The 27,970-nt window shown below is 40.0% G+C and overlaps 1 protein-coding gene across 2 annotated transcripts; it reads left to right on the plus strand.

The window, feature by feature from the left end:
- On the plus strand, positions 1–27,954 carry ppp1r9ala (protein phosphatase 1 regulatory subunit 9A-like A). Of its 2 annotated transcripts, XM_085374184.1 has the most exons (19): positions 1–153; positions 671–2,701; positions 15,772–15,904; positions 16,467–16,587; positions 16,908–17,012; positions 17,391–17,526; positions 18,713–18,871; positions 18,968–19,021; positions 20,122–20,351; positions 21,214–21,310; positions 21,400–21,529; positions 21,658–21,809; positions 22,105–22,429; positions 22,517–22,574; positions 22,661–22,732; positions 23,051–23,252; positions 24,622–24,738; positions 25,612–25,800; positions 26,786–27,954. In XM_085374184.1, the coding sequence occupies exons 2-19, from the start codon at positions 839–841 to the stop codon at positions 26,942–26,944; spliced, it is 4,302 nt and encodes a 1,433-aa protein (XP_085230310.1). In that variant the 5' UTR covers positions 1–153; positions 671–838; the 3' UTR covers positions 26,945–27,954. The 2 variants fall into 2 exon arrangements, with proteins under 2 accessions (XP_085230310.1, XP_085230311.1); XM_085374185.1 differs by lacking the exon at positions 24,622–24,738.
- The last annotated feature ends 16 nt before the right edge of the window (positions 27,955–27,970 follow it).

The raw sequence follows: 27,970 nt of genomic DNA on the forward strand, positions 1-27,970 counted from the left end.
GGCAGGTCTGGAAGTGCAAAGAGGAGGCAGGGGGAAAAAGCCGCTGGAGCGGGGGAATGATGGCGGTGAGCAAGGAGAAGGGACAACTTTGGTAGTGTAAAACTGAAACGCTTGACGAGTTTTAGAGGGCTAGCACGATGGAACAACAAAGAGGTGAGAGGCTGAGAAAGTTGTTCACCTTGGTGTGGTGTTTTATGTTGAAATATTGTCAACAACTCGTGCTGGAATTGCCACAATGAGTTGTCGAGAGCGAGATACCAACGTTCGCTCCTATTGAACTGTTGGCCGACTAAGCTGAAGTTGGTCGCGCTTTTTTTAAAATCAATGTTTGGCGGTGCCGACGTTTTGAGTAATGTTTAACCGGTTTAATTTGTTCAAAAAGAAGTTCGTAGTTCATTAAAGTGGCTTTAGAGCCTCATAATGTTGCTGTACCTTAGCGCTAATACACACAATCGGCTGTTCACGCTAACCTTTCCAAGTTGCTAGCCAAATGAAGTGCAACATAAGTTGCAGGCTTACCTGAAGCTACATTTCAGGCTATTTTGATTTGAAAGTTGAACGACCTGTTTGCGTGCAGTTTCTAAAATAGCTAACGTTGTCGTTGGCTGTGGTGAGACCGCATTGTTTCGTCCATGCACTGATAGACTTTGCTCTGCTTTTCTCTCTGTAGGAGACTTTACTGCTTGTGCTTAGTTGATACAACCGTGCTCCAGAAATTCTCCGCCGGACCCATGACATCAGTTGTGTAAAGTTGTCGAGGGACAATTGCTCACCGTCAAACACTGTAACTCTCTCCAGAGCTGGATTTTAAGAGTTGTGTGCAGCGTAAACAAACAGAATGATCAAAGCGGAGAGCAAAGCAGGCGAGAGGAGCCTGAGGAGCGCGTCCCCTCACAGAAATGCATACAAGTCTGACTTCCACGCCATTAAGTGCTCCTTTGATGGGACAAAGTCCGAAAATGCGTCTAATACCTTTGCAAATGGATCCAGTGACAACCGGGAGGACTCAAGGGGGAGGCCTTTTGGGACCAGAGTGAACAAGATAAAGAATATATTCCTACAGATGGATGGTCAGCAACAGGAGAGCCAAGATGGGAAAGTGAATTTAAAGTCTGATGTAACCCAGGTGTCTCCACCAAAGGTGCAGTTTCCGGTCAGCACTCACAGACTTAACTTGAACAGTGCAGCAAGCCCAGAATCGCACATTTTGGATAAAACGCCCAAGGGAGAAGATGCTGAGATTGACAAAGTGGCCTTGGCAGAGAAGTTTTCTGTGACCAGAAAACTCTTTGAAAGGGGCATTAAAGAGCAGCCTGCCGTGGAAAAACAATCTCCAAACAGAGTAGTAAATCGTTTGTCACTTGGAAGTGCCTCTGATGAAGGGAAAAGCACAAGGAGAGTATCAGGATCAGAGACCACTAACAAATCAGAGCAAACTCCTTCACCTGCAGTTAAAAATCGGCCAGATGAGAAGGCTGATATTGAGAAACTGCCTCGGGTGTCACTAAATGCGGGGCCCTTGTCAAAGAGGTTGGAGAATTATATAGTTGAGAATGACTCAGAAGACAGTAGCACAACATCTGCTAAACAACACAGTACCACTGCACACATAGTGCCTACCTCTCCAACAGGGGACACCTTACATAAACCTACATCTCCTGTTAAAGACGCCGTAGACTCTTTCTCTGATGCCACTAACAAAAAGAGAGACAACAAACCAGCACCTTTAGGGACAAATATTGGGCCAAAACCAACATTTCCAGCTACCAGTTCAGCATCCAAATCAGTTTCTTTTACAACCGATGCCACCCACAAACCTCTCTCACCAGAGCAAACAAGCCCAGTTAGCCATGGTCACAAGTGCTTGACATCATCTGGTGATGGATTTAGTAGGACATCTGTTGACTCAGAGAGGGGCAAACCACAAAGTCCACCCCCAAGGGATGTGAAACAGCCTCTTCCATCAGCTGGTGGCTTACAGAATGACAACAGGGGCAAATACCCTGAAAAAGCCAAGAGTAATGACCGTGTAGCACGCAGTCCTGTTGGGGACAAGATTCCCAGTCAAAACTCCTCTCCAGAATCCAAAGGGGTGGGCATGGTACGTGCTGAACTGGTAGTGGTTCAGCATGAGTCCTCGGAAAGTGAGGAGAATGAAGATGAGAATAATGACGATGTGTTTCAGGCTCAGAAGGTTCAGCAACCCAAAGATCAGCAGTTAGACCTGAAAAGAACCCATGCTCCAGAAAAACTGAACTGTACCCCTGCCCACCAGGTCTTATTAAGAGATGACACAAAAGAGGCACAATGGACTGCAGAGGATGTAGGCGAAGGTACACTCTTAGAGGATAATGGGGAATTTGGGCTGAAAGAGAGAATGGAAGACAATGTAGTTGTGACTCGGGATAGTGAAGACACACGTGACGTAGATGATGAAGCAGCAGCAGAAGAAGAGGGTGAGCTGGAGGAGCAGGTGGGCCAGGGCATACAGGATAGAGCTTCTCCAGTAGTGTATGGTATAGAAAATGCAGCGTTTGTGGATGACAGGGAAGTGGACCAGGTCCTCAGGGAAGAGGAGGAGGAAGATGAGGAGGATCAGATGTATGGGGAATACGATGACTGTTATGAGGTCCTTGGTTTGTCAGATGAGGAAGAGCCTCCCTTAAAAAGGAAAATCAAGTTCTCTACGGATCCCATTCTGGTAAGTATTTTGTGTTGTTTGCATCTGAAGCATTCTTGCTCATCTGAGACAAAAACAAAAAAACCTAAAACAAATTGCACAGCACCTTCATTATAAACCACCGTCGCACTGACTCAGCAGTGGTGTCTGACTGGGGGTGTTTCCCAGAAGACACAAGACAAATGAGTGTATGCTCAGAATGAATGCTTTTGTTGGACTTGTTGACGTCACAGCTGCTGCACTGTATCATCAGATGAGTTTTGCCACAGCTGAGAAAATCTAAACGATGCTTCATTTAATCATAGGGTCAAGGAAAACAGGTAGTTTGACAACCTTGTCTCCCTAATCCCCATGACTAATAGGGGAGCTGTTTGGGGATAAGGGGGGTAGTGGTTTTGTTTGGTCATATTTTTTATAATAATGTTGACTTTGCTTAAAAGCGTCCAAGAGTAGGTGTTGCTGAACAAGACTGCAAGGAGGTAGACTCATAGAAACTGCACTGTACAAATTTTTTTTTTTTTTTAACTCATTTAGACAGGTTATCCTTTTGATCATGAATTATTTGTTTCTGTCATAAGGAATTTTTCATGTCTGTCCAACATGGATGTGCGTATTTATCCAGTTTGTCCAACAGTTCTTTTTGGTTGACCCTGGCTAACAGTAACACTTGTTATTTTTTATTTACATTATAGTCCACCTGAGTCTCTAGTTTTGTTGGTGTTGGTGAACATTGAGAGGACAATTGTAATTAACATATTTTTGACTTCTTTCTTATGACTCATCTCATTTTACCCAGAGATGGGGGTTTTCCAGGCTTAGTCACCACCTAAAGCATAGGTGTCAAACTCTGGCCCGCGGGCCAAATTTGGCCCGCAGCCTAATGTCATTTGGCCCGCGAAGCCATACCAAATTACTATTGGAGCAGGCCTACTGGTATTATACAGCTAATATATATATTGTTTAGTATTAAGCTTTGCTTGTTCCATATTCAGTTTTTCAGCAAAACTTGTTTGAGTCCATAAGAAAAGATTCATTCTTATATCTAGAGGAAGATTTTTTTTTTTTCTCAATAAATATTAATGTTAGCCCGCGACTTTGTTCCAGTTTTGAATTTTGGCCCACTGTGTATTTGAGTTTGACACCCCTGACCTAAAGGAACCTTCTAAACATTAATTCATGGACATTAAAGAGTCTGTGTCACCTTATTAAACTATTCAATTTTCCTGTTATTACCCACCACTGCATAAACACAAATATCAGTTATACTTGAGCAAAGGCATTGTCAATTAACAAGGCCAATTAAAAAATTTAAATGCTAGTTTGTTTCTTTTTTTTTTTTTTTTGTATTTGTTTGTTTTGGGTTTTGTTGGGGGGGTAGCAAATTCCTCTGCACAAATTCCTCTGGGATGTTTCTCTTTCAGTCCCTGTTTTAAAAACATAATTCCCCAAATAAGCAGTGGTGAATTTCATCTTCCTAGAGTAGGCACATAAGTGGGAATATACAGACTTCTAGACTAGGGGATAATGCATCACATTGAATTTAGATGTAGCAAAGACAACCCTGTACTATCATTTGTTTTATATATTGTAGACGTTTGCACTCTTGTTTTTCAGCTGATGTAATCTCTTTTGGTATTGACACAGATCACGAGCGCAAACATCACCACCTAGTTATTAGGGGGTGTGAAGCAGAAGTGATTTATTTATTTTTTTCCTGCTACTGATACTTAACTGTCATCATATCTCATCAACTTTTTGCTAAAACAGGGGAAACGAATCACACCAGCAGATTTCACACAGCATTTGAACAGCCCAGTGTTTATCCAGGCCTTGAAATGTGCTGTTATCTGAGGGTGTGGGGTCCTCCTCCCTATCCCAGTCATCCTGGTAGGGGGTCCTGAGAGAGGGGACCAGAAGCTGACCTGGCCTGAAGGGGACACAAACTGTGTGCCTTAGCCCCCCAAAATCTAGCTATGACAGGAATAAACACAGCTTTATAGACACATGTCACAGCAAAACACTAAGCTGTCTTCTCTGTAGCAATTCACTGTCTGTAAAAGAGAACTCCTTGATATCAGGTTAAATTAGTTCATATGTAAGTTTGTATCAGTGGGCATCTGCAGGGCTTGTTCCAAATTTTCACATACTAAACTGCTGGCATGACACTTAAGTATGTGAACAATATGAAAATTATAGTCCTTTTAATATACTGTTTTCTTCTTCTTTCGGCTGCTCCCTTTAGGGGTCACCACAGTGGCTCATTTGTGTCAATCCCACCCTAGCATCTTCCTCTATTACACCAATGCTCTGCATGTCCTTTTTCACTGCATCCATGAATCTTTGTGGTCTTCCTTTTTTCTTCCTGCCTGGCAGCTTCATATTCAACATCCGTTGGCCAGTATATCCACTATCCCTCTTAGCCTTGGACATCTCGTTTTCAGAAAACTGATTTATATATAATGAATTATATATAAATCAGTTTTCTCAACTAACGAATGAGTTACTTTGTTCATAACAAAAAAACAAGTGTGTCATAGTTTGCTAGGTCAAAATGTTTGCTTCACTGATGGTGCATCAGGTGGTGCATACATAGTCAATTCTGAAAAAGAACCACAATTTTGATCAATATGTGGCACATCTAACCAGAGCACTGATTGCTGTGTGGACAGTATGTGGATGCACATTATGGATATTGTCATCCATGATGTGGGCAAGTCGGCAGTGTAGTAAGTACACCTAGTTATTAATCTTACTTGGTTGACTCGCAACTTCTCACCCTTTGTCAGTGGCATAGGCTCCAGCCCCTCCTCAGGTAAATAAGTGGTTAGGTTGGATGGATTTTGATCAATGATGTTAAAATGAATTTCCCTGTTGATTTACATGTATGGACTAATGTTAGTTAGTATGAGTGCTGTCCACAATACGAGCTTGTTTTTGCTTCAGATATTTGAGACGTTACTTGACAAGTAACTAAAGATATAAGTTGAAGATGATGCCTGTGATTTTTAGCTACATTTACAAGTATCACTCTGAGAAAAAGACAGAAGAAACCAAGTTTCTTACGTTTTTCCTCAGGCTATGTAAAGACTTTTTTTGGGTGACACCTTTGTGTGTACAGTTTAGCTAGCTCAGACTGAGCAGCATTCTCGTGGTAGAGAAGACTTGAGATTGGCAGCATTACTGTCCATAGATTTTTAGGTTGGTGATTTATTTATTTAGTTTGGGAAAGAGTTGCTAAAAGACTGAGAAAAGTGGTGGAATCTTTCACTGATGTCGCCAAGATGTCGATAATGACGTGACATGACATGATGATCATTGTCTGGAGTGAAAAGTATGTTGAGGCTTCAGGGCTGTGTGGTTAAATAGTTTCCCATTTGAAAACAAAAGATAATGAACGCCCAAATATAGAAACTGAAAACCAGATACCTTATGCAACAGACAAATATGTGATCAGGTGGATATTCTATGTGGCTCTACTTAGACTGTGATTCTTTTTGAAAAGTAGGGCTGATTGATGCACACACTGCATCATAGGGCAGGAGTTTGTTAAAACGATGATATCTGCCCGGATTTGGACCACAACAGCGTGGGCTGGTTGTGCTCTCATGATTGTCCCACAGCGAACATTCCTACCTGGAAAACTAAAGCCTTTTGCTAGCACAGCATCATTCTCCACTGTCTATTAGTCAGAGTTGGCACTGGGACTGAGTGCACTTGAGTTGTAGCTGACTAGGAGAGAGGAAGTTCTTTGTACTCTGCCTCAGAACAGTATTAACTCTCTAAGTAACCTGAGTATTATTGACGGAGGAGGTGTGCTGTGTGAAACAAAGGTCCTCTTTATGAAGGAAAGACACTGGACATGTCTTTCCTCTTTATGGAGGAAAGACAGACATGTCCAGTGTCAAAACGAATCACGCTGGATGAAGAGCTCTTCTAAGGCAGTCCAGCAACATGTAAAATACCAAATGATTGACTACCAAATGCATTTCACGAATATGATACTCATGATGTTCTATATAAGATGAATAAAGGTGTTGAAAATAAAGCAGGTAGGATAGTTACACTTTAGTAGGACAAGGAAATGTTGCTGTGCTGTTAGCCTGTGAGGCCTTCTAGCTGAATCAGCAGGATAAAATGTTGCACTACTGCATTACAGGTCCCATATCATTAAAATACATTTCTGCTGAGAATTTTCTAAATGAAAGTACGAGTTGTGAATATGTAAAGTCTCTTATTCCCAGCAGTCTTTCAGCCCCTTTGTAACAAGAACGTTTGCATGCCAGTTTCCCCCTCTTTCTACTTAGAAAATGGGTAACTAATAGGCTGGAATTGAGCTAGAATTTACTGATAACGGAGTATCAAAGCATGCTGCTAACCTGCACTACTGTGCATGGACAGGAGCAAAATGTATTTTAGCAGACTTAAAGATCATTAGGAGTTTAACTGTAGGCTGTATTTAAAGTTGTTTTTTTAGGTAGAAGCTGTTGTCAGACCACTCTTTATAAAAAGGAACTGAAGCTGTTGTCTTGGTTAAAACCATCAGTCTCTGCTGATAACAAAAACAGTAATTTTACCTTGCAGAATGCATAACTAGTTAATGTGTTGGTATGACTAATGTACAAACATCTTAATTCTGACTCGAACAACAGTAACCTGGTGTTCTGAGGTAATAGGAGTTTTTTGCTTTTCCCCCTTGAGTCTGATAGTTTCAGTAAAAGAAACCAAACATTGCCTGGTGCATCTAATGTGGTCAACATAATGATTAGCTTTAATCACTGTACACAGATCAGATCTCCAGGAAAATAAAATGCTGGCCATGAACTGTGGAAACTTGACCAATTTATAACCAATAGAGAAGAGTCGTGTGTTACTTGGACTTAATTTTGCTTTGTCTTTTTCATTGCAGCTAAACACAGCTGGCTTTCTGTTCAGTTTACATCTGTTTTGTTTTCTTCTCTCTTCTCTGCACTCATTTATATCATATTTCGATACAGCTGAATTCACAATCAGTCTCTTCTTACGGGCATATTTTTCTGCTCCTGTTGTTAGACAACAGAATAACAATGAAATGTTGACATTAACGTGGCCCATTTACACAAGGAAAAACTGCCAAAACACTGGAGTCATTTACCAAGGCACTGCACTGTTGAAGTCTAGTTTTTGTTACTGTGACACTGTCTGATGAAGTCTACATGCTCTTATATATCATATCGTACATACTCGGATTTAAAAGCAAAATGGTCACTCAGAGAGCCGACTGTCTGTTTTTAATTGTCACCAAACAAATTCTGAACAAGGACATGCCTATAAACTAGAGCTGGGCGATAGAACGATAACGATATGTATCGCGATATAACTTTTACTCGATAGAGAAATTAAGCTATCGCGATAGACCTCGCCGCTCTTGTCCTCTTTAAAAAAAAAAAAAAAAAAAAGATCAGCCAATCCAAATTAAGTAGCGCAGAGCCGAACCAATCACAACCGCAGCGTCACGTCGCGTGACTTGTAACGTACAGCACAAGTGCCAAGCCGCATGTGTGTTTGTTTGGGAAGCAGCCAGCGGGTAATGGAGGAAATGAGTGTGCCGACTAGAAAAATCAACCGAGCGTGACCGAAGAGAAAACAGATAATGGTTCCAACGCCGGAGAGATTGTCGAACGGAAGAGCCATAGAAGTTCCGTAGTGTGAAGGTATTTCGGCTATTTCAAGTCTGACAAAAAACAGAGTAGCGTGCACTGTAAATTGTGCCGAAAGCAAGTCTGGAAATACAATGAACTGGTGCATGCGTCACACTGTGCGCCACGTTATTGTTTCGGTGAAATGAATTTCTACAATACTGTTAATTCTACTCTCTGCAGTGTTTAAATGCTTACATATACACACAGTTACTGTCCCTCCACACATACGACTCGGTTCTGCTTCTATGCCCCAGCTTTGTTTACTTTTTCCCACCGAGGCTTCTAGACTTCTGATTGGCCAACATTTCTGCACGGTTAGGAATCTAGCGCCACCTGCTGCTTTGGCATGTTCATAGCAGCGTTTTCCTTCATTTCTGCCTTTATGTGTGGACGGGATTATTTTTTAAAATGGAAACGGAAAATCTCCGTTTTCAAAAATACCCGTGTACGTGTGGACGTAGCCTCAGTCTCTGACTGGAAGCGCTAATTCGTCATTCGGCTTTTGTCAGACTAAAGTAACCGTTAAAACTGTTTGAAAAGCTAAGCTATACAACAAGGAGAGATTGAGAATTTCCTTTTAGTTCTCAGTTTATTTGATATTGACAATAGTTAGTCAGTTTTGTCTGTTCTTCTGTAACACAAACTAAGATTTATTTTTAGAATTAATATTTTGTTTCTAAGTGGAATTGACAATTTAGTAGTCTGTTTCGTTTGTTCTATTTTGAAACTTAAACGCTTTAGCGGCTGCCTTTTGTGTAGTTTGCAATATTTGCCTTTATTTATCTGAAAAAGTCTCATGTTCCTTAAGTACATCTACCCTGTTGAACTTATTATGGGAAATAAATAATATAATAAATAAATAAAAACAAGCTGCTGATTATTTCACATTTTACTTGTGAGCAACGGCACATTTAAATCTTACAAATATAGTTATTTGGCTTATATTGTGATAGATATCGTTATCGCCTGAAATGAAAAAAACATATCGTGATATGAAAAAATCTCATATCGCCCAGCTCTACTATAAACCATTAAACAAATCTTCGTGTAGCACAGTATGTTTGTATAACCTGGATTTCTCATTCTTCCTGAACACTGTAATAGAGCAAAACATCAAGCATGATCAAATGAACTCTTTAAAATAAACAATCTCTCCTGTAGGTGTGTTAGCTGTTTGGGGTCAAAGTCTGCAAAATCACTGTCGGGCCACATATTTTCTACATCTGTCCAAATTGTCACGGTTTTGTGTGTTGTGTTGCACACAAAGAAATTTGAACATTATACATAAGTGGTTCATAACACACAAAAAAAGGATCTGCACCTGCTGCTTTGCTGCACTTACAGAGTCACAGGAAGTGTTACTAGCAGTTGCTGGTCAAGTGACTGTATTGTCCTTTCTCAAACACACAGGGTGTGGTTTAGGATTGTACAGTTCATAGCACATCTTTCTTTGTTTGCACTGTTGGTGATTACACTGTACACATGGGTTGCCGCCCAAGCACGCACCTTCTTTTATTGGTTGGTGTCCCATATGCCCGCAGTAAAGCTTTTGTTTGGGATCTTTAGACATTTCAACTGTCATGAAGATCACAGTTTAATGACTTTAAAATGAGGTGAAAAACCGGGAGAGCCAGGAGTGTCCCCCCCCCCCCCCCCCCCCCCCATTTTTGCCAAGCTAAACTTAATTGAAGCAAGGCAGAAGGCTTGTCCTTCTAGTTGTATTTTACATAGAAAGTTTAAAAAAAAAAAGGGGGGGGGGGTTGACATTTGGATGCTACCCTCTGCAGCCAATCCACCCCTTAGCGTTATGCTTTCCATTTCCTAACTAAAATGGGTCTTGTGTTGGGGAATTTGTCTGACTTGGTCCCACCCTGATCCAACAAATGGAGGGGATTCGATTTTGCTTCAGCCACCTGGACTGGTGAGTGACTCTGACAAAACAGGGCAGAATACTAATGCCGTCAGCTCAATGCTGTTCATTAAACAGCTTGGCATGGGATGAGTCTTGATTGTGATGGCCTTAAACGGTTTCATTATCCCTTTACCAGCGAGCACATTTAACAGATGCTGTGTATATTTCACTCAAAGATAACTGTAGTTTTCAGAAGCTCTTGCTGTACAAAAGTGGCTTTTGTGCTATTTATAAACAAACCTGTTCAACCTGTTTATGTTTGCGCTCCTTTTGGAAATTTGACTCTGTTATGGCACTGTGCGCTTCTCAGACTCCACCTCTTCCTGCTGCAGTTCTTTACACTTTGAAGTCTAAAAAAGGCAAACTCAAACTTGACTTACAGTCAGTCATGGTGAACTCTACAAACTCATTTTAGGAGAATGCATGCAGGAAGTAGTAGATGCATATTTTTCTGTTTGCTGGTGCATTTACCCAGGATCACAGCACTGGGCCCCTTTGCTTTTTTTTTTTCCCATTTACTCTCTGATCTGTGCCAGACCACCACCCCTGCCCCATCTAGCTCCCACAGCATGTTTTGATTTGTTGTCTTTTTGTAGGTCTGCTTACATTATGAGCTTTCCAAATCAGTGGTCAGCCCTTGTTTTTTTTGTTTTTTTTGCATTGGCAAAATATTTCTCTGGGTTGACTTTTCCTCACAGCTGCTGACTCATTTCCCACACTGGTATTCTGTTGTGGGGAGGGAAAGATGGAAAGGATTTCAGTTTGGGTGTGGGCATGTATCCATCTGTGCATGTGAGCCCACATGGAGAGAACAGACAACCATTACAGTTGTGGGAGTTGTTAAGATATCATATGTTGCAGACAGCTAGTGTATTGAAAGACATGGAAACGTATAGATGGCATACTTAAAGTACGTCTTATTTTATTAATTTACTAAAGAACCAAAGAACCAGAAATCAAAGAAAGGGGTCAATTAAGGGTAGAAGTAACAAAACACATGATCAGCATTACAGTTTTGTATTTTCTAAAGGTAGTAAATAAGTATTCTTTCAGTTTATGGTCATTTTTATTTCAAGTCCAGTTTTCTATTAAAATAAGAAAGCGTGATAGTTGAGCCTTTAGTTGTGTATAATAACCTTGCATGTGATGCACTACTAAATGATGGCAAAATGTAAGAAAACTACAGTGTGAGGAGAGGCTGATCATTATCTTAAACCCACCCATATTACACAAACAGCTGTGATTGGCCCAGCACGAGCAAGTCTGTGTGGAAATTTGTTTGATCGGGAGGGGAACCAGAGCAAATGAAACACGAGCTCTTGGATTTGTCTGGTTCCCATGCGCACTAAATACCTTGTTCTGTATAAACTTAAAGGAATTTTTTTTAGTTCTTCCATTCTTTGGTTTCTCATACTTGTTGGAGTCAGTTGTCTGATCGACATTTGCGTGTTTACATTTCAAGTGGTTACTGTGCTGGGCACGTTCTGCACATAAAATGAAAATGAATTTATCTGTCTGATCTGGAAACAGCGAGCTGTGTTTAAGGGTGTTTTTGTAAAGGGAGACGCTAATAAAGACAGATTTTTCTCTTTCTTGCAAAGAAGACAGCGGTTGAGTGATTAGGTTTCTGGACAGAACAGGACATTGTTTGAAAAAGGCCCAGGAGTCCATGGCAACAGGGAAGTCAGACGTGAGAGATCAGGGAAAGGTATGGGGTAGAAGCCAAGCTGCTCCTCAGCTAATGCCACAGACCAGGATTCAGTGGTGCTTGTTGCATTCCATTAACCTACATTTTCATCCCTCAACTACTAACTCTTTAAAGTATAAACCAAACAGTAGATTTTATCCTTAGTGAAGACTTTTGCTGAGTTCTGATAAATCCATGTAAACTGCATAAATTAATAGCTGCCACTTCTATTTATAAAGACAGTCACAGACTTGCAGTATTAGTAACCCTCATGTGTTTGAGTGGCTTGTTGTTAAATAGAAATATGTAAGCTTCACACTATGTATAGACACCTTGCTTTAGTTTGATGTAGATTTAAAAAAAAAAAAAGACATGTGGGAAGGGAGCACAGGAATATTAATTCTACACCTGGAATAACATTATTTCAGTACCGTAAATGTCGGGCTATAAGCCGCTACTTTTTGCACAAGCTTTGAACCCTGCGGCTTTTAGTCAGGTGCGGCTTTTCTATGGATTGTCCGTGATTTTTGTCATATCGTAAGACGATTTGTTTTGTGTGTTCCGCTGTTGTACGGCACTACGTTGCCTGGCGGAAGGATCGGGGTTCAAGAGTGGTATGTTAGTCACATGTCCGTCCGCCAGGCAACGTAGTGCCGTACGAAGTAGCGCGAAAAACAAACTTCAAAGTAGCGGTACGCGTTCAGCGGAAGTCGTGGATGATGAGCGGCGATAAACTTGCAAGTTATGCCCAACTCCACCGGTGGATTCTGACAGCGTGGAAAAGTGTGAAAACATCCACGATCACCAACGGATTTTGAAGGGCTGGACTGCTGCATGATGGAGAGGAGGACACCGCCACGGCCCTTCTGAGGGTGTTCGACTCTGACACTGACAATGAGGATTTCTTTGGTTTTGAAAGTGACAACGAAGGAGAGAAGAAGAGTGGATGACGAAGCCATCCTGAGCCTGTTTGTATCCGACACTGGAGAAGAGGACTTTGGTGGTTTTAGTGCGCAGGAAGAAGAGAAAGATGGTGGTGAATGACTGACTTTTCTTCTTGTTAAAGCTGTGTCACTGCACCTGAGCCTAAAAGGTAGTCCAAATCTATTTTTCTGGTGTGCTGTAGGCTACTGTTATGTACTACATGTGCAAATATGTACCCATAACTTGTTTTTCAAAATATTAATAAAAGTGATGTCTCCAAACAGCCATCTCTTTCCTGACAATTCCCTTTGTGCATATTCTCTTACATATGATAAGTCAACATTGAAACACCTGCGGCTTTTGGTCAGGTGCGGCTAATGTATGTACAAAACAGGATTTTCTCCTGATTTTAGCTTGTGCGGCTAATATTTAGGTGCGCTTTGTAGTCCGGGAAATACGGTATTTATTAATTTTTTTTTTTAAAGGGGTTTGAAATGCTATACTAGTGTAACTAGTAATAGCGTTTCTTCCTAGACTATAAATCCATCTAGACTCCTCACAGTGGTCTCACACTGCAAAAGCTATTCAGATGTGGGTCTTTTGCATAGCACTGCTTAAATAAATAAATTGCTGGAGATATGTAATATAGCATATAAAAGAACAGGTTCTAGGATCTTGGATATACCCCATGCTTTCCAAAGCAAGATAATTGCATGTGCTATTGCACAGCAGTAGTAACTTCTTGAAATACTAAAAATAAATTATCCCCGTCACTGAGACAGGATTTAACAGGAAATGACTCTGCAGCACTGTCATGGTTATGTCTGAATGAAGCCGTGAGGAACATTAAGGTATAACTGACCTGTGTCTGAATTCCCCTCTGTAAAAGACTGCTAAAGGAAGCAGTGTTATGTATTCCATGTGTCCACTTTGATGATAATCAGTGGGATGTTGTAAAACAGAAATGGTTGCAGTAATTCACTCTGACAGATTTAACATAAAGCTTAGTGAGTTATTCGGGAAACTTGCTATCAGCAGTGTATTTGGGCTTCATCCAAAGGCTACATTGTGAGGAGAAAGAAAGACTGAGGAAGGATGAGATTGTTTGTGGTTGATTCCTCAAGTCTTGACATGCTGCAGGATCTAGACCTCAGTGGAAATGTTTATTTAATTACATCATTTAATCTGAAGGTAAATGTCTCAATCAGTCTAATCCTATAGACTTTGTAGTTTCTGTTTTTTGTTTGTGTCATCTTTTGTTCTAGGATTCTTGTTTTAGTGTTTCCCAGGAATGTACACTAGAGCACAATACATCTGCTTAATAGTTACAAGATTCATGTGAAATTTTCTGTTTAAAAAAAAAAAAAAAAAAATTGTTTCATGAGAATGCTCTGTTAATGAAACAAAAAAACCTACATTTTTTAGAACCCTACATTTATATTTTGAGAAATTAATAATATTGCTTTTAATCTACAACACCAATTCTTTCTTTTCTTTTTGCAACAGTCTATAAATATCTGGGAACAGCAGTGCAGGCAGTACAGCTCAGCATACGTACTTGTCTACTGTAAAGCTGTTGTAATAGCTGCAGTATGTAGTTTAGTATTGTCTTGCTGAAATATCCGAGGCCTTTCCTGAAAAAGATGCCTTCTGGCTTAGAGCGGTTTTCTCTAAAACCTTTACATACCTGCGTGGATGTACTATTAAACACTGACACTGGCATCATTATAACTCCACCCAGATTAAGATTAACAATGAATGCCAAGCAGGGGGGTTATCTTACCAATGCATAATCAGGCATTAGCTTCTGATGGAGTCTGCTAAACTGTAATCTACTTCTTTTTCTTTTCTTCTTTTAAAAACAGTAATGTTATATCTGTAATACCAAATGTAATTTGCTGTCTTCACTTTATGGCATTTTGCTGGAAAAAAATTCTCTTGTTTTAATCAAAGTATTTTTGGGTTACATATTTTAATAACTGAGTGACCACAGATGGCGATCAATGTCCATTTTTCCCAGTATTATGCTGCTCACTTTGGCTTGACCCTTGTTGTTTTTCAAAGTGGATTATGAATATAATTTCTGCTAAATGGATAAATGGAACTTGTTGTCTTGCTGTGTGTTTTAAACCATGGGGCTGTTTCCGAGCCCTGGATAATGCCTGCTAACCAAGGCTAATGTTTTTGAGGGTTTTTCTCCTGTGTCTCTTTTTCCTGTGCTGATGGCCACACTTGTCGTCTTTGAATATTGATCATTGCTACATCCACTGCTTGGTTCCCCCAGCTGCGCCCCGCTTTCCATGCTGCTCTTGTTCTGACATACGGCTTGTGTGTGCTTTATAATTGCACACACATGCTGCCTTTGGGACACATCCAGTACTTTGTGAAGCCTGCTTGCAAAGTTCACAACTTCTTACATAGAGCATGTTTTAAAATGTCTCTTGAGCTTTAGTGTCACTGACATTTTACTTTGATTCAAGACATGAAGATCAATACTATAAATGTAAGCTACTATATATCCTAAGTTAAACCCAATGGTGACAAAAATGGTGAAAGTGTAACAGAACTTGAAAGAGCAAATGTTAGTGAAACTGGTCCAAGTCAATGGGTTCAGCTGTCGCCCAGCACGTTGTTACAGTTAAGTAGTGAGTGAACTGATGACTTATTTTCTCTAGCAAAGATCAGTGCATGAGTGAAATTCCTTCTTCCCCAAACCATATCAAGAATGTGTCCTTGTTAAGCTTGCCGAGATTTATTAAAAAGAAACAAAAAAAAGCCTGTGCCTGTGAGGATCCTGTGGATTTAACTCATAAATTTGTGTGATGCTTATCTGCCAGGTCAGGACGTAGAACGACTCTGTTGATGCCATGGACTATTTTTCTTGCCACAGGTTTTCAGTACCTTCTCTAATGAGGAATACGATCGGCGTAACGATGATGTTGACCCAGTTGCAGCATCTGCAGAGTATGAGCTGGAGAAGAGGGTGGAGAAGATGGACGTGTTTCCCGTGGAGATTGAGAAAGGTGGGTTTTCCATAACTAAATGAATAAATAACACATATTAAAGAATAAGATAAGTTTGTTCTCCAAAGCCAACCGTATGTTCACAGATCTTAACAGTTGACCATTGTAACTTTGGAATAGATTTGCATTAATAGTATTTATGACAGTCAGCAGTTTCTTTAATCAAATGATGGCGTATGGTGTGCATAGACCTAAAAACAATTTTGCAAGGATGTGCTGACATTGAAAATATAAAGAGAGGTGATAGCTTGCCAATCATTAATGTATTAAAATATTATTAAATTTAACTCTACGTGCCAAAGCTTTACATCTTCATCTTCCAAGTATACACATGGCATGAAGCTGCCAAACCCCCCCAAAAGTCAACGACACTCCTAGAGATTGTATTCAACACCAGCAGTTTCACAGGTTGACGATAGCACAGGCTACAGATGAGCTCACCCAGTCGTTTATGTTTTCACATGTGGAGGCTATCTAGAGTTAAAAGGTGGGAATTCAAGTTTGCTGTTATGCAGTTCTTTCTACCCATTCTTTAAAATGTGCTTATTTTCTCTTTATCCAGGAGACAATGGGCTTGGTATCAGCATAATAGGAATGGGAGTGGGAGCTGACCAGGGTCTGGAAAAGCTTGGGATTTTTGTGAAAACCATAACTGAGAGTGGAGCAGCTGAGAAAGATGGACGGTGAGTCACACTGCTCCAACCTTCTTCTGATTAGACTTCGAAGAAGAAAAAAAAATGCATAAAATGCACCGTGTACTACACCACAGTGTAATGTCACACAGCTACTGACACACCTGAAAAAACATGTTTATTTATAACTTTGCAACGAAGCTAATGGATATACTCAAGAAATTCTCCACTTTAGTAATCGTTCGGTTTCTGTTTGTTGTGATATTTAGATGTGTTTTATTGTCATCTAAAGAAGGGGTGTGTAATATAACTCCCCATTTGAAGTACTTTGAAATACTCCATTTTGTGATCACCTCATTTTCTGTCTTTAGCATTCAGGTCAATGACCAGATAGTGGAGGTGGATGGTATCAGTCTGGTGGGAGTCACTCAACTGTTTGCTGCCACAGTGCTAAAGAACACCAAAGGCACAGTCAGGTCAGTTCAAACTCCAAAACTTTAATTAAAAACAACTTTAGTTAAAATACCTTACTGGTAACAAGAATGTATCGCTGTTATCTTAAAATATTAAAATAAAGCTAGTAGTTGAGTCTGTGTTTTTTTTTTCCCATAAGAGGTCAGAGGTGAGGTGTGTTTGTTTTCTCTTTTGAGGAAAGGTTGCACAAAGTATGCATTATATTACTGATTTATCATAGGAAAATCAAACACCCCTGCGTGACACGGGGAGGCCTGAAATGCAACCCAAAATTTGCATTTCCCCCTAGTAGGCATAACAGATGCTCTGCAGTGTGGTATTTCAAAGCAGCATGTAAAGTATTATGATAAATAGTTTACTAACAAGGTTAACATTAACAGGTTTCTGATTGGTCGGGAGAAGCCAGGAACACAAAGCGAGGTAGCCCGCCTCATAAGTGAGACACTAGAACAGGAGAAGAACCAGCAGCAGCAGCAGGAAGACCTGGATGACCCGTATGAACATTCAACAGAAGAGGTGAGTCAGCTGCTCCTTCACCCCTCTCATATCTTTAAGGGATTAATCATTGGTCATCCTTATGCTATATTGTTGTCACGTGGGATGAAAGATAGAGATGTGAAAATTCCCATAGTGATGACATGACATCATTAAAGTACTGTGAACAGAAATTGTAAAACCATGTTGTACATCAGACCGTCCAAAGAAAAATTAAGCGTCTGCTGCTTGAAAACTGGTAATTATTATAAAGCTCACATGCCACGATAATAGCACTATCTCCTTTTGCCACGCCCTGACCTATCCCACTCAGCTCAACCAGCAAATGAGCAGCTGGCTGTGAGTAAACCATGTGTCACCATTCGGCTGTGTTGGAAAGTGTTCATTTAACTACCGTCTGTCTGCTGGAGTTGTGAAATGTTTGCTTTCTGAAGTTCAAGCTGCCACAGGCCTGAGCTTTTGCAGCAGAGAGAGCGAGAGGATATGCAGTGCAAACAGGAGGTTTTCAGGCACTTTTTTTAAAGTGATCCACATTGTTCTTAATTTTTTTTTTTTGACTCATTCTAAGATGGATTAAATTCATTCACTTAATTTTAAACACTGTACTCTTATCAAGCATAGCAACCCCACCCCCTTTTTTTCCCCCTTTTTTTTTAAAGCTCCATGTTTTAAGGGTTGATTCTGAGAAAAAGGAGCACAAAATTCCAGTATTCATTTAATTATTCATTTAATTCATAGCAGTTGCTCACGCTGTAACAGTTCTAAAACTGAGCAGTACAGCTGTCCAGAATGTCACATCCGCTTCCAGTGATTTCCCATGTGGAGCTGTTAATGGCAGTTTAAGCATGCTTGAATGGTGAATTCACCTCTTTGTTTGTGATCAGTTAATGATCACGTCATTAGGCTTGGCTCAAAAATAAATAAATGCAAGTGACATTTTCTTTCCTTGAGATATTCTTTTTCTTTTGTTTAAATTAATTTCTTTGAAAGAAAAGCCAAGGTATGAACTAAAATTGTCATCATAGTATTTACATTTGTTACTGCAGATAGGTGTAGTCAACCTACAGGTGTTTGAATATGATAAAATAATTACAGTGTTTCTTCCAGACATTGGGATCAATGTTGACACATGCTAACCTTTGTCCTGTGCACAGAGGGTGTGTTGCTATTGGCAATATCAAATGTCATGTGTGATATCACATTTTAGGAGGACCGGTATGAAGACGACGATGGAATGGATGAAAGGATTCTGGGATCCAATTTCTCTCCTGGGCGAAATGTAGAGGTGTTTGAACTCCCTGATTCGGAGTCCCTGTTTATGCCGACCAACATGAACAGCTCTCAGATGGCCTTCAAGTTTAAAGAGGCATTACTATCGACATTTGGTTATTTAAAGTTAATACTCAAGTGTTTAATGAACATAATGTAGGTAACAAAATATTCAATTTTCTTTTTCCCCCAGCTCCAGCTCAAACACAACATTGCCACAGCTGAAATAAACCAGTTAAAAGAAAAGGTATGGTGAAGCTCTTGATGTAACATATAACATAATACAGTAGTAATAAAAACTTAAGTTTAAATAATATGTACCATGCTATTTTTATTAAAAAAAAAAAGAAACCAAAATAGAAAAAGTTGAGTTTCTTTTATTGCTCACCCATGTCTGCAATAATATGTATTTATTTATTTATGTATTTATTTTTGGCCAGATTTTTAAGTTATCATCTCAGAAGTCTGAGTTAGTAAACCTTACATACCCCAAAGTTTGACTTGTGGAGAAAAAAAACACATTCAGAATTTGTGACGTGTGTCTTTTTAGTCAGTATTTAACAAATAAAATAACACTGCTCATCTATTAAGTTATTTTACCAACCCCAATCCGATTTTTTTTTTTTTTTTTTTGACCCTATGCGGTTTTTTTTTTTTTTTTTTTTTTTGACCCTATGCGACCCATATCCGATCATGCTATGACAGTGTGAACGGCACAAATCCGATATTTTCAAATCCGATCTGGGTCACTTTCGTATGTGGTCCTGAATCCGATACATATCCGATGTTTTAGAAAGCGACTGCTGTGTGAATGGTCAAGTCGCATTAAATCCGTCTTTTACATCACTGACACAAGACAGACGCCAATTATCAGCGCCGGAGAAGACATCACGAACGCTTCCTGGCCATCCCGTGTAGATGTCAGTGAAACTGTTGGGAAGACAACGTTGGAGAAACGTGAACATTTTATTTGTACTGTATAATCTGCAGATTCTGACAGAAATCTGCAACTATCCTTTGAAGCACCGCTCCTCTAAAACAGCAATAAGGATAATTATTAGGTTATCTACATTATTATGTAAATAACTTAAAGCAAAAATTGGGAAACGTAAAGTCCGAAGTCTTTATATTAACGGCCATCAGTCAAACAATATTGTTTGCTCTGGGTCTAAACAGAGTGCGTTGTGTGTGACGTCTTCTTTTGCGCATGTGGGCCGCGTTTGCTGTCGCATTTTATTTGTAGTGTGAACGAGCAGACAAAAAAATCGGATTTGATCAAAAAATCGGAATTGAGCATCAAGACCTGCAGTGTGAACGTAGCCTAACATTCACCATCTCTCTGCACAGCTAATGGCAGCAGAGGAGGATAAATCGGTGTGGGAAGCCAGGGAGTCTGAACTGGAGCTTAAGATTGAGGAGAATAATGACAAGATCCTTAAGCTGGAGAATTACTGGCTGGAAGCCCAGGCTCTGTGTAAGACTGTGAATGAACAATTAGCTGAGACTCAGACCCAGTATGAGACCCTGGACAAGAAGTACAACAAAGCCAAGAAACTGCTTAAGGATTACCAGCAAAAGTAAGTTTGTCATAAATTACAAAACACTGTTTAAAAAAACCATCGCTGTTGAATTCAGATGTTTATAAAAGTTGGTTTAAGTTGGTCAAATCTGATTGAAGCAGTTCATGAGCAAATGTGAGAAGGATGCCTTTCTGTTGTTTCAAACTATAGAATTGTTATTACAGGATATACAGATAATACCAGTTGTGAACTGAACATTTGAAATTGCATACATTGAGCTCCCCAATTGTGATTTGATCACCCACAATGCCTGTTAGCACCAAATATGAACAGAGCTTAACACTGTAACTGGAAGCAAGTACTAGAGGGAGCCAGGGGGATTTCCAGTAACAACACAGTACTTTACAACCAAATGGACATTTATTAACAGCCATACTGTTATGTTATAACGGAGGTATTTCACTATCTTCATTTTATACAGAGTGCATTATCAAAACACCCAGAAGGCAGTCGTTTGCGGTGCATCTTAAAATATTTTTTGGAAAACTGTTTTGGTCTAAGAGAGTCGTCTGAGAGTGTGTGACAGCAAATAATGTCTCTGTGTTGTGTGGGAGAGTGCTTATTTATTATTTGCATGGATTTACATCACTGACGTCGCTTGAGATCAACCATGTAACTCAGGGATGGTGGGAAGATCTTGGAAAAGAGTATATGTGTAAATTAAGAGTATATGTATTTGTGTCTATGCATTAAAAAACAACAGAAAAAACAGTTGGGTCTAAACTTAGCCTCTTATTTTGTGATCCTCCGCAGAAAATATCTCTGTGGAATTGCATGGTTTAGTGATAATCACATAAAACTGAACATGTTTATAAGCTTAAATCCTGATGGGAGCCACATTTCCTTGTTTCCTCCCCAGAGAGATTGACTTTGTGAAGAGAGAGGAGGAACTGAAAAAAAGTCTAGATGAAAAAGACAAGTGGTACAAGGAGCAGCTGGAGAGCTTGCAGAACAGAGTAAGACTGCAGCTCAAAAAATAAATGCTTATATATAACCAGACTTGTAAGATACTGAAATGAACCAGAGTGTGATGCTTTGTCCACAGATAGCTGTCCTGGAGTCCAGAGGAGCTCAGTCAGCTTTGGAGAGTCAGATTGTTCAGGAATCTGCTGCAGAGGATAGACTGAGCAGCCAGCACTCGGTCACACACACACAGTCTGTTGACTCAAATCTAGGTACCAAAACTGAAGTGTACATGTCACACTTTTATTTTGAGATCTGTAAATCATTCATAAGTACAAATAAACTCTGAACTCTTGTAAATTGCTGAAAAGGTGTGCATTCGTTTTTTTCTCTGCTATAGAAAAAGACTGGAGTGAGCTGCTTCCTGAAACGGAGCGCCTGAACACCAGTGCACACAGAGAAAAGGCCCTGTTGGCTCAGAAGTCCAGGCGTCAGCCTCCGTCTCGGAGCAAACTGAAGGAGAGTCTTGCTGTGGCTTCGTCATACTCACAGGTCTGAAAGAAAAAGCTTGTGATCCTGTCAAAGAGCATAATATCGGCATGTGATTGAACTGTAAGCCATGTGAGACCACTTCTGTCCAGAAGATGTTTAAACATACTGACAGGCTAGGGAATGTTGTTCTTTTTCTCTTTTTTTTAATAAACAATATAATAGTGCGCCATTATACTGAGACGGACAACAGCCAAACATTACTTGGAGGCAGAGCTTATATAAAGCTATTATATAAATAGCTTTTATCCCCTCTTCCTTGCATTGTCCTTGTAAATTATGGTTTTGGTCCCAACAGGAAAGTGACGGCGAGGACGAGCAGGAGGAGCTACAATCTCCCTGCAGGAGGAGGTCCATCCAGGAGAGTCTGTCCCTCCCAGTGCCGGTCTTCTATCCTGGGAATGGACAGAAAGATGATCCAGGCGAGACTAGAGATGGTTCCAGGAGTAAAGGAGAGCATTCCAATAGCCCATCTCTGTCCCCATCACAGGGAGAGAGTGTTGAAAGCATTGAAAGTTCCTCTTTGTCGCCCCAAAAACACAGCTCATCACCACAGTCTCCTTCTGGTATCACACGAAATGCGAAGAAGAGGGAGTCCAAAGGCAAGATCAAAGATTCCAAAGGTATGCAAGGTCTGTTTTGAGATGTGTGGAATAGCAAGGCTTTTTCTTGCATTGCTCCCAAGACTGAAATTTATTGCTTCATTACAGAGGAGTTTAATGAGCCTTCAAGTGGAGGAAAGCCTAAAAGAAGATTTCCAGACTTTGGGTAAATATCCAAATCAAGCACTATTGTATGTGTAAGCTTTTGGCTTTTTAAACTAACTAAATGAATGTTTCCAATGATCGAAACAGGGGTCTCAGGAAGTCGGGTGGAAAAGGAAGAAAACATGAGAAAGATGCAATGAGGGCATCTTTGGACAGCAGGTATTTTATGGCTACTCACAGTTGAATCTAGTTTATAAAAAAAATGAATATATTTGAAAAAGTCTGATTTGTTTATGGGGATGTTGCTTTTGCCACATTGGAAGGTGAACAAGATTTTAATTTTGCAGTATTTATAGAAATCCTGTTTGGTTTTCTTCATTGTTGATTCCAAATCTTCCAAAGGTTTGCTTGCTCATTACTCAAATAGCTGGTGTTTATTAACAATTATTAATTTTATAGAATGTGGCGCATTTTCAGCATAAACACGTGTAAGTTTGTGTCTCTCGAATTACATTTAAACTTTTCTTTTATGACCAGGGGCTCAGCAGAGTTACTAGAGGAATCTGGAGGGAACCTGTCCCCTGCAGAATCAATGACCTCCATCCCCACCTGTATGCCTTTCTCCTGGTTTGGAGACAAAGACAGGGACCGAGACAGAGAGCCCTCTTCCTCCAGCAACAGCCTGGCATATGCTGCCAATGAAACTGGCAGCGAGCAAAGTCAAGATCGCAAGAATAAGGTATGAAGTTCCTGATAATGTATGTAAAGAAGTAAACGTGGAATATAGAGAAAATATTTGTATCGAGCACAGCCTTGATAGATTAACACTGTTTTATGGAATTTCACTTGAACTTTAAAGAGAGTGACCAGCTCTCAGTACTGATGGCTTGACTGTAGTCTTATCATTATTATATAAAACAGTGTTAGGCTGACTTCCTGTTGTGGGCTTGTTCTTCAGATACACTGTGCTTTCCAAAGGCTCTAATAAGTAGATCCACGAGTTTGCCATTAGAGAGACACATCAGTGAGGGATTTGGTTCCCTTTTCAGTAACTTTGGAAGTAGTGACACATCAGCTGCCCCCAGTGAAAAGTCTGATTTTCATTTAAGGCTGTGTGGTTGGATTATTCCCAGAATGCTCTTTAATGAGATCATGATGGCACCAAAAGGAGATTACTGGGAAAAAATTTGCTTTTGGTTCTATTGCTGTGTGCTTTATGGCATTTTTTCCCTTTAAACAGACAAATCTCTCCTGGTCCTCTTTATTCAGTCGCTCGTTAGATTTGGTACAGTATGCACATTTTTGTTTCACCTTTGGTTTTAGATGACACAGTAGAGAAATACTAACAATCATAGCTCTGGATGCCTAAGTTCTCACCTCAGCTGCATCCCATGTATAGTGCACAGTTTTATTTTGTTTTTTGTAGTGGGTATGTGGTACTGTTTCAGGAAACTTTTGTCTAATTTTCCTTCGTTATAGCTGAGAGAGCCTTCTGGCTTTTATTAAATGAAACAGAGACGCCAAAACTAGTTTCCAGGGACTGTTGCGCTGGCTAATCAGAAATCTACTCAGAGATTTGTGTGAAAATCCAGCACTCACTGCTACCTTGTAACTAACAGTCTTAAAATTTAACTGCATATGAACTTGCTCTTAGTTGGTGCAACAACCTGGAGGCCTGGATAAAAATTCCCTCTCTAAATTTAACCCAGAGTTGAGTCTGCATTATATCTAAGAATGATCCAAGCATCAAATTAATTAAAACATTACCCCATACCTGAATAATTGTGTGTTTGTGTTCTAGTGTCAGCTGTGGTAGTTCAGAAGTTGTCGATGTAGTTTTGGTGGTGGATTGGTGTTAGTCTAGCAGCTTCAGTACTTCTTACATAGTTAATCCTTCCACATGTTGAAGATCACAGTCAATCAATGCCTATAATCAATGACATGGACTGCTGCCATAGTAATAAGATTAAATCTTAATTTCAGTCTTAAGCAAGACAACCTAGCTTTTAACCTTCATACTTAATGCTGTTTGTTTGCCTCTCGTAAAGAACTGCTGAGTGGTGCTGTGTTACTCTAGTAAACAAGTTCCTTGTTTCCACTTGTTCCAGAGTTTTTCAGTCATAGATGATTCTAACCCTGCCAGTCCCAGTTCAGACATCTCTGGGTTAGTTGCTGAACCCAATCTGTCTGGGCGCTCACACACTTTAATCTTCTCTTCCAGCGAGGTGAGTGCTCTCCTTGTTGCACAGTCACAAAAGCCGTGTGGGACGCCTTGATGCTGCTGAAAGGGGACATTCTCAAGCATGCTCTTTGAGCTTCGCCCTCCTTTCATAGTACAGATTAAGTCATGAATGGAGAGGGAATATAAGAGAGCTGCATGTGTGCCTGTTAAATCTTTTTGTTTTGTGTTACAGTGAGTCTTGTGGCTTAGCTTTTTCTGTTAGCTGATGTTAATAGTTTGAACTTGTGCAACCAGTGCTTCGTTTGTTGTTTTTTGTTTTTTTACAAGCTTTGGCAGCGCACAGAACCTTGTTGACTGCTCCGCTGCCTGTTGAGTGATGTTTCACTGTCTGTTTTTTCTGATGTCGTCAATTCTTTTCAGGTGTCTCAGGAAAACATAAAGACATTGACATGCATCAGAGTGTTGTTGGTACTTTGCTGTCTTTGCACGCTTTTGTTTTTCTCTCTGAGCTAGATTAGGAAATGCAAATCAACTCGTAGAACATGTCCTTTTGTTGGCTTTCTTCGGGTGTCTCGACCAGCTCATAATTCCTGGCAAAATTTTCTCACCTACACAAAGTTGCAATTTTAGCTTGCTGACATTTTTAGATCTGTTGCTCAACACCCATCACTATACTTTGCATTACACAAGGCAACACAAGCCCATGGCATTATTTAGTCGATGAACATGAACTATACATCTTTATTCTGTATAATGTATTTTCCCAGCATTTCGAGTCATAATCTTTAAAAAAAACAACAAAAAAAAACATGTGGCCCAAAAAAAAGGTGGTATAAGGGTGGTATAAATTCTTTGCTGCTCTAACAGAAGCAACAGTATGAGGATTTTAATATTTGTTAATATGTTTCCTCTGCAGACTTTGGATGATGAACCAGCAGCCACAGGAAAAGAGTATCAGTGGCAGAACCGGCCAGTGTCTGATTGGACCAATCAACAGGTCTGTCACTGGTTGATGGGCATGAATATGGACCAGTACACACCCGAATTCACCGCTAAGGGAGTGGACGGCCAGCAGCTCTTACACTTGGACAGCGACAAATTAAAGGTAAAACACAAAATTCAAATACAGCACTTACAAATGAGTCAGTGTTGTAGATTGATCAAACAAAGTTTGTTATAGAAAAAAATCTTCAGTCAGGTCAGCCTGTGACTGCCACCTTGTGGCCAGATTTAGGTTTCACATTTCTAACGGGTGTGGGGTTAAAGTCATGTCACGAAGCGTATTAGTCAGACTGTGGTGTTTATAAGACTAAATATTTGTCTGATTTCACTGCTACATTTGCATTTCATATAACACAAGTTTGAAACTAAAATATGTTAAAAGTATATTTAAAAAAGTTGTTTCTTTGTAAAAGGGCAGCGTTAGAGCTGATTCAGACTTCTGCAGTGAATCTTTGTGGAGCCTACGATATAACCTGTGTAAGAGGCCAACATCGTGGACAGCATTTATGGGGGTGGGTGTGTGGCATAAATGCCTTGTGGTCATCACCTGGTGTTTTATATTCAATGGCAGCTCATAGAAACAAATAAAACTCCAGGACTTGTTTCCCTCCTGGGTCCTCACTCTTTGATGTGGTCAGGTTTTTGTTCCTCAAGCTTTCCCACTTTACATTCCCTCACATGCATCCTGGTGGTTTCAGCAAACCTTCCTTTAAACATTTGCTGGCATATAGTCCTTACATTGAGGTAATGATTGTTATTTACTCAGTGATAAATTCAAAAACTGCTGTGAAAAAGTAGTCCCTAGTAGCACAGGAGAGGTTTGCAGTGACAACACACGGACGGCATCAATTTCTCCATACATCCACAGTTAGCGCTGTCTCTCTACTAAACATGTCAGTTTGAAGATCCCAGGGTTTTTTTTGTGATATTTTCTGACAGTTAACGTAATTAAATTGTGATGAAATAAATGGTTTGAAATGTCCTAATTTTGAAATGTTTCAGTAATGGTATGGAAAATGTGGTGGAATTATATTTACCCCAAGTCTGTGCTTGATTTATTGATTTATTTTTAATTTTTTTTCTGTCAGGCACTTGGAGTGACGAGTCAGAGTGATCGCTCAACCATCAAGAAAAAGCTGAAGGACATGCGGAAGGCCCAAGAGAAGCTGGAAAAGCAGCGGGAGAAACGAGAGAAGGAGGTTCGACGCAGTGCAAAACTGCCCCTGTCCAGTGACTCCGTCTGCTGAGGCGGCTGCTGAGGCGTCTACTGAGGCGTCACTTCGGCGATTATGCATTGCATAAAGTTTATCAACATCACAATCCGGAGAGAAATGTTTTGTTTTGTTTTGTTTGTTTGTTTTTAAAATAACGTGACATTGTCCATGCCGGCAGCCACAGAACATATCCGTGCCAGGAGCAGCCCTGTGCTGTGATTTATGTTTATACTGTTTGTTTTCTCCAAAATGCATCATCAAAATCAAATTTTAACTCAAAGATGGCAAACGTCAAAACGTTTTCCAAAAAAGAGATCCTAGCCTTTTTACCACTAAAAAGTCAGAAGTGATAATTATTAAAGTCTGTATTGAGACATAATGTAGTTCCTGCAGATCATGCACACATTTACCTATCGAAGTCAAATGTATACTGATTTTTTTTTCTTTTTTTGTTAAAGCATTTTATATTTTTTCTAAAATGATATGCCCGTTTCAGTGTTGAACGGTTAATGTACAGCTGGATAAAAGCACTATATTTGTCTTTTAAGCTTCAAGGGGCTACAAGGTTTTAAATGTATAAATGAGTTTTATACATGTGCCTATTAACTGCATCTTTTTTTTTTTTAATTTTTACTTAAATATCATTGTTCATTTTATATTATCAAAAATTTTCTACTAAGTAGAATAGCTAGGCCATCATTTTTGCTGAATGGAAAAGCAAAAAGAAATCAAGCTGGGACAAGGTGAATGCTGCTCTGCTGTCCCCAAGTCTGTGTCGTTAGTGATGCTCCATGTAAATACAAACAGCGTGCAGGTCTGCTACACGTGCACCTCACTGGTCCATTAAACAGCTTGTGACAATGACTTGTGCGATGTGGGATTTGAGGTCTAAACAGTAAAGAGTTCACCGCGAAACCGAAGTGCTTCCTTTCCTCTCGAGCATGACTCCACGTTGCGTATCGATTGAGACATTGGACTGCAACCGCAAAATCAGAGAAATGTTTCTTGGTGTATGCAACGTCAATAAACTAATTTTCACTTTATGTGGCCTGTGTGCTT

This window comes from Diplotaxodon limnothrissa, linkage group LG16, assembly GCF_057381915.1.
Source record: "Diplotaxodon limnothrissa isolate DT_005_m linkage group LG16, D_limnothrissa_male_GT1.1, whole genome shotgun sequence".
Classification (NCBI taxonomy): domain Eukaryota; kingdom Metazoa; phylum Chordata; class Actinopteri; order Cichliformes; family Cichlidae; genus Diplotaxodon; species Diplotaxodon limnothrissa.

Coding starts and splice junctions, on each gene's coding strand:
- ppp1r9ala (XM_085374184.1), top strand. CDS start 839: ATGATCAAAGCGGAGAGCAAAGCAGGCGAGAGGAGCCTGAGGAGCGCG. Junction 22,575..22,660: donor AGAAGATTTCCAGACTTTGG/GTAAATATCCAA, acceptor TGATCGAAACAG/GGGTCTCAGGAAGTCGGGTG. Junction 25,801..26,785: donor TGGACAGCGACAAATTAAAG/GTAAAACACAAA, acceptor TTTTTCTGTCAG/GCACTTGGAGTGACGAGTCA.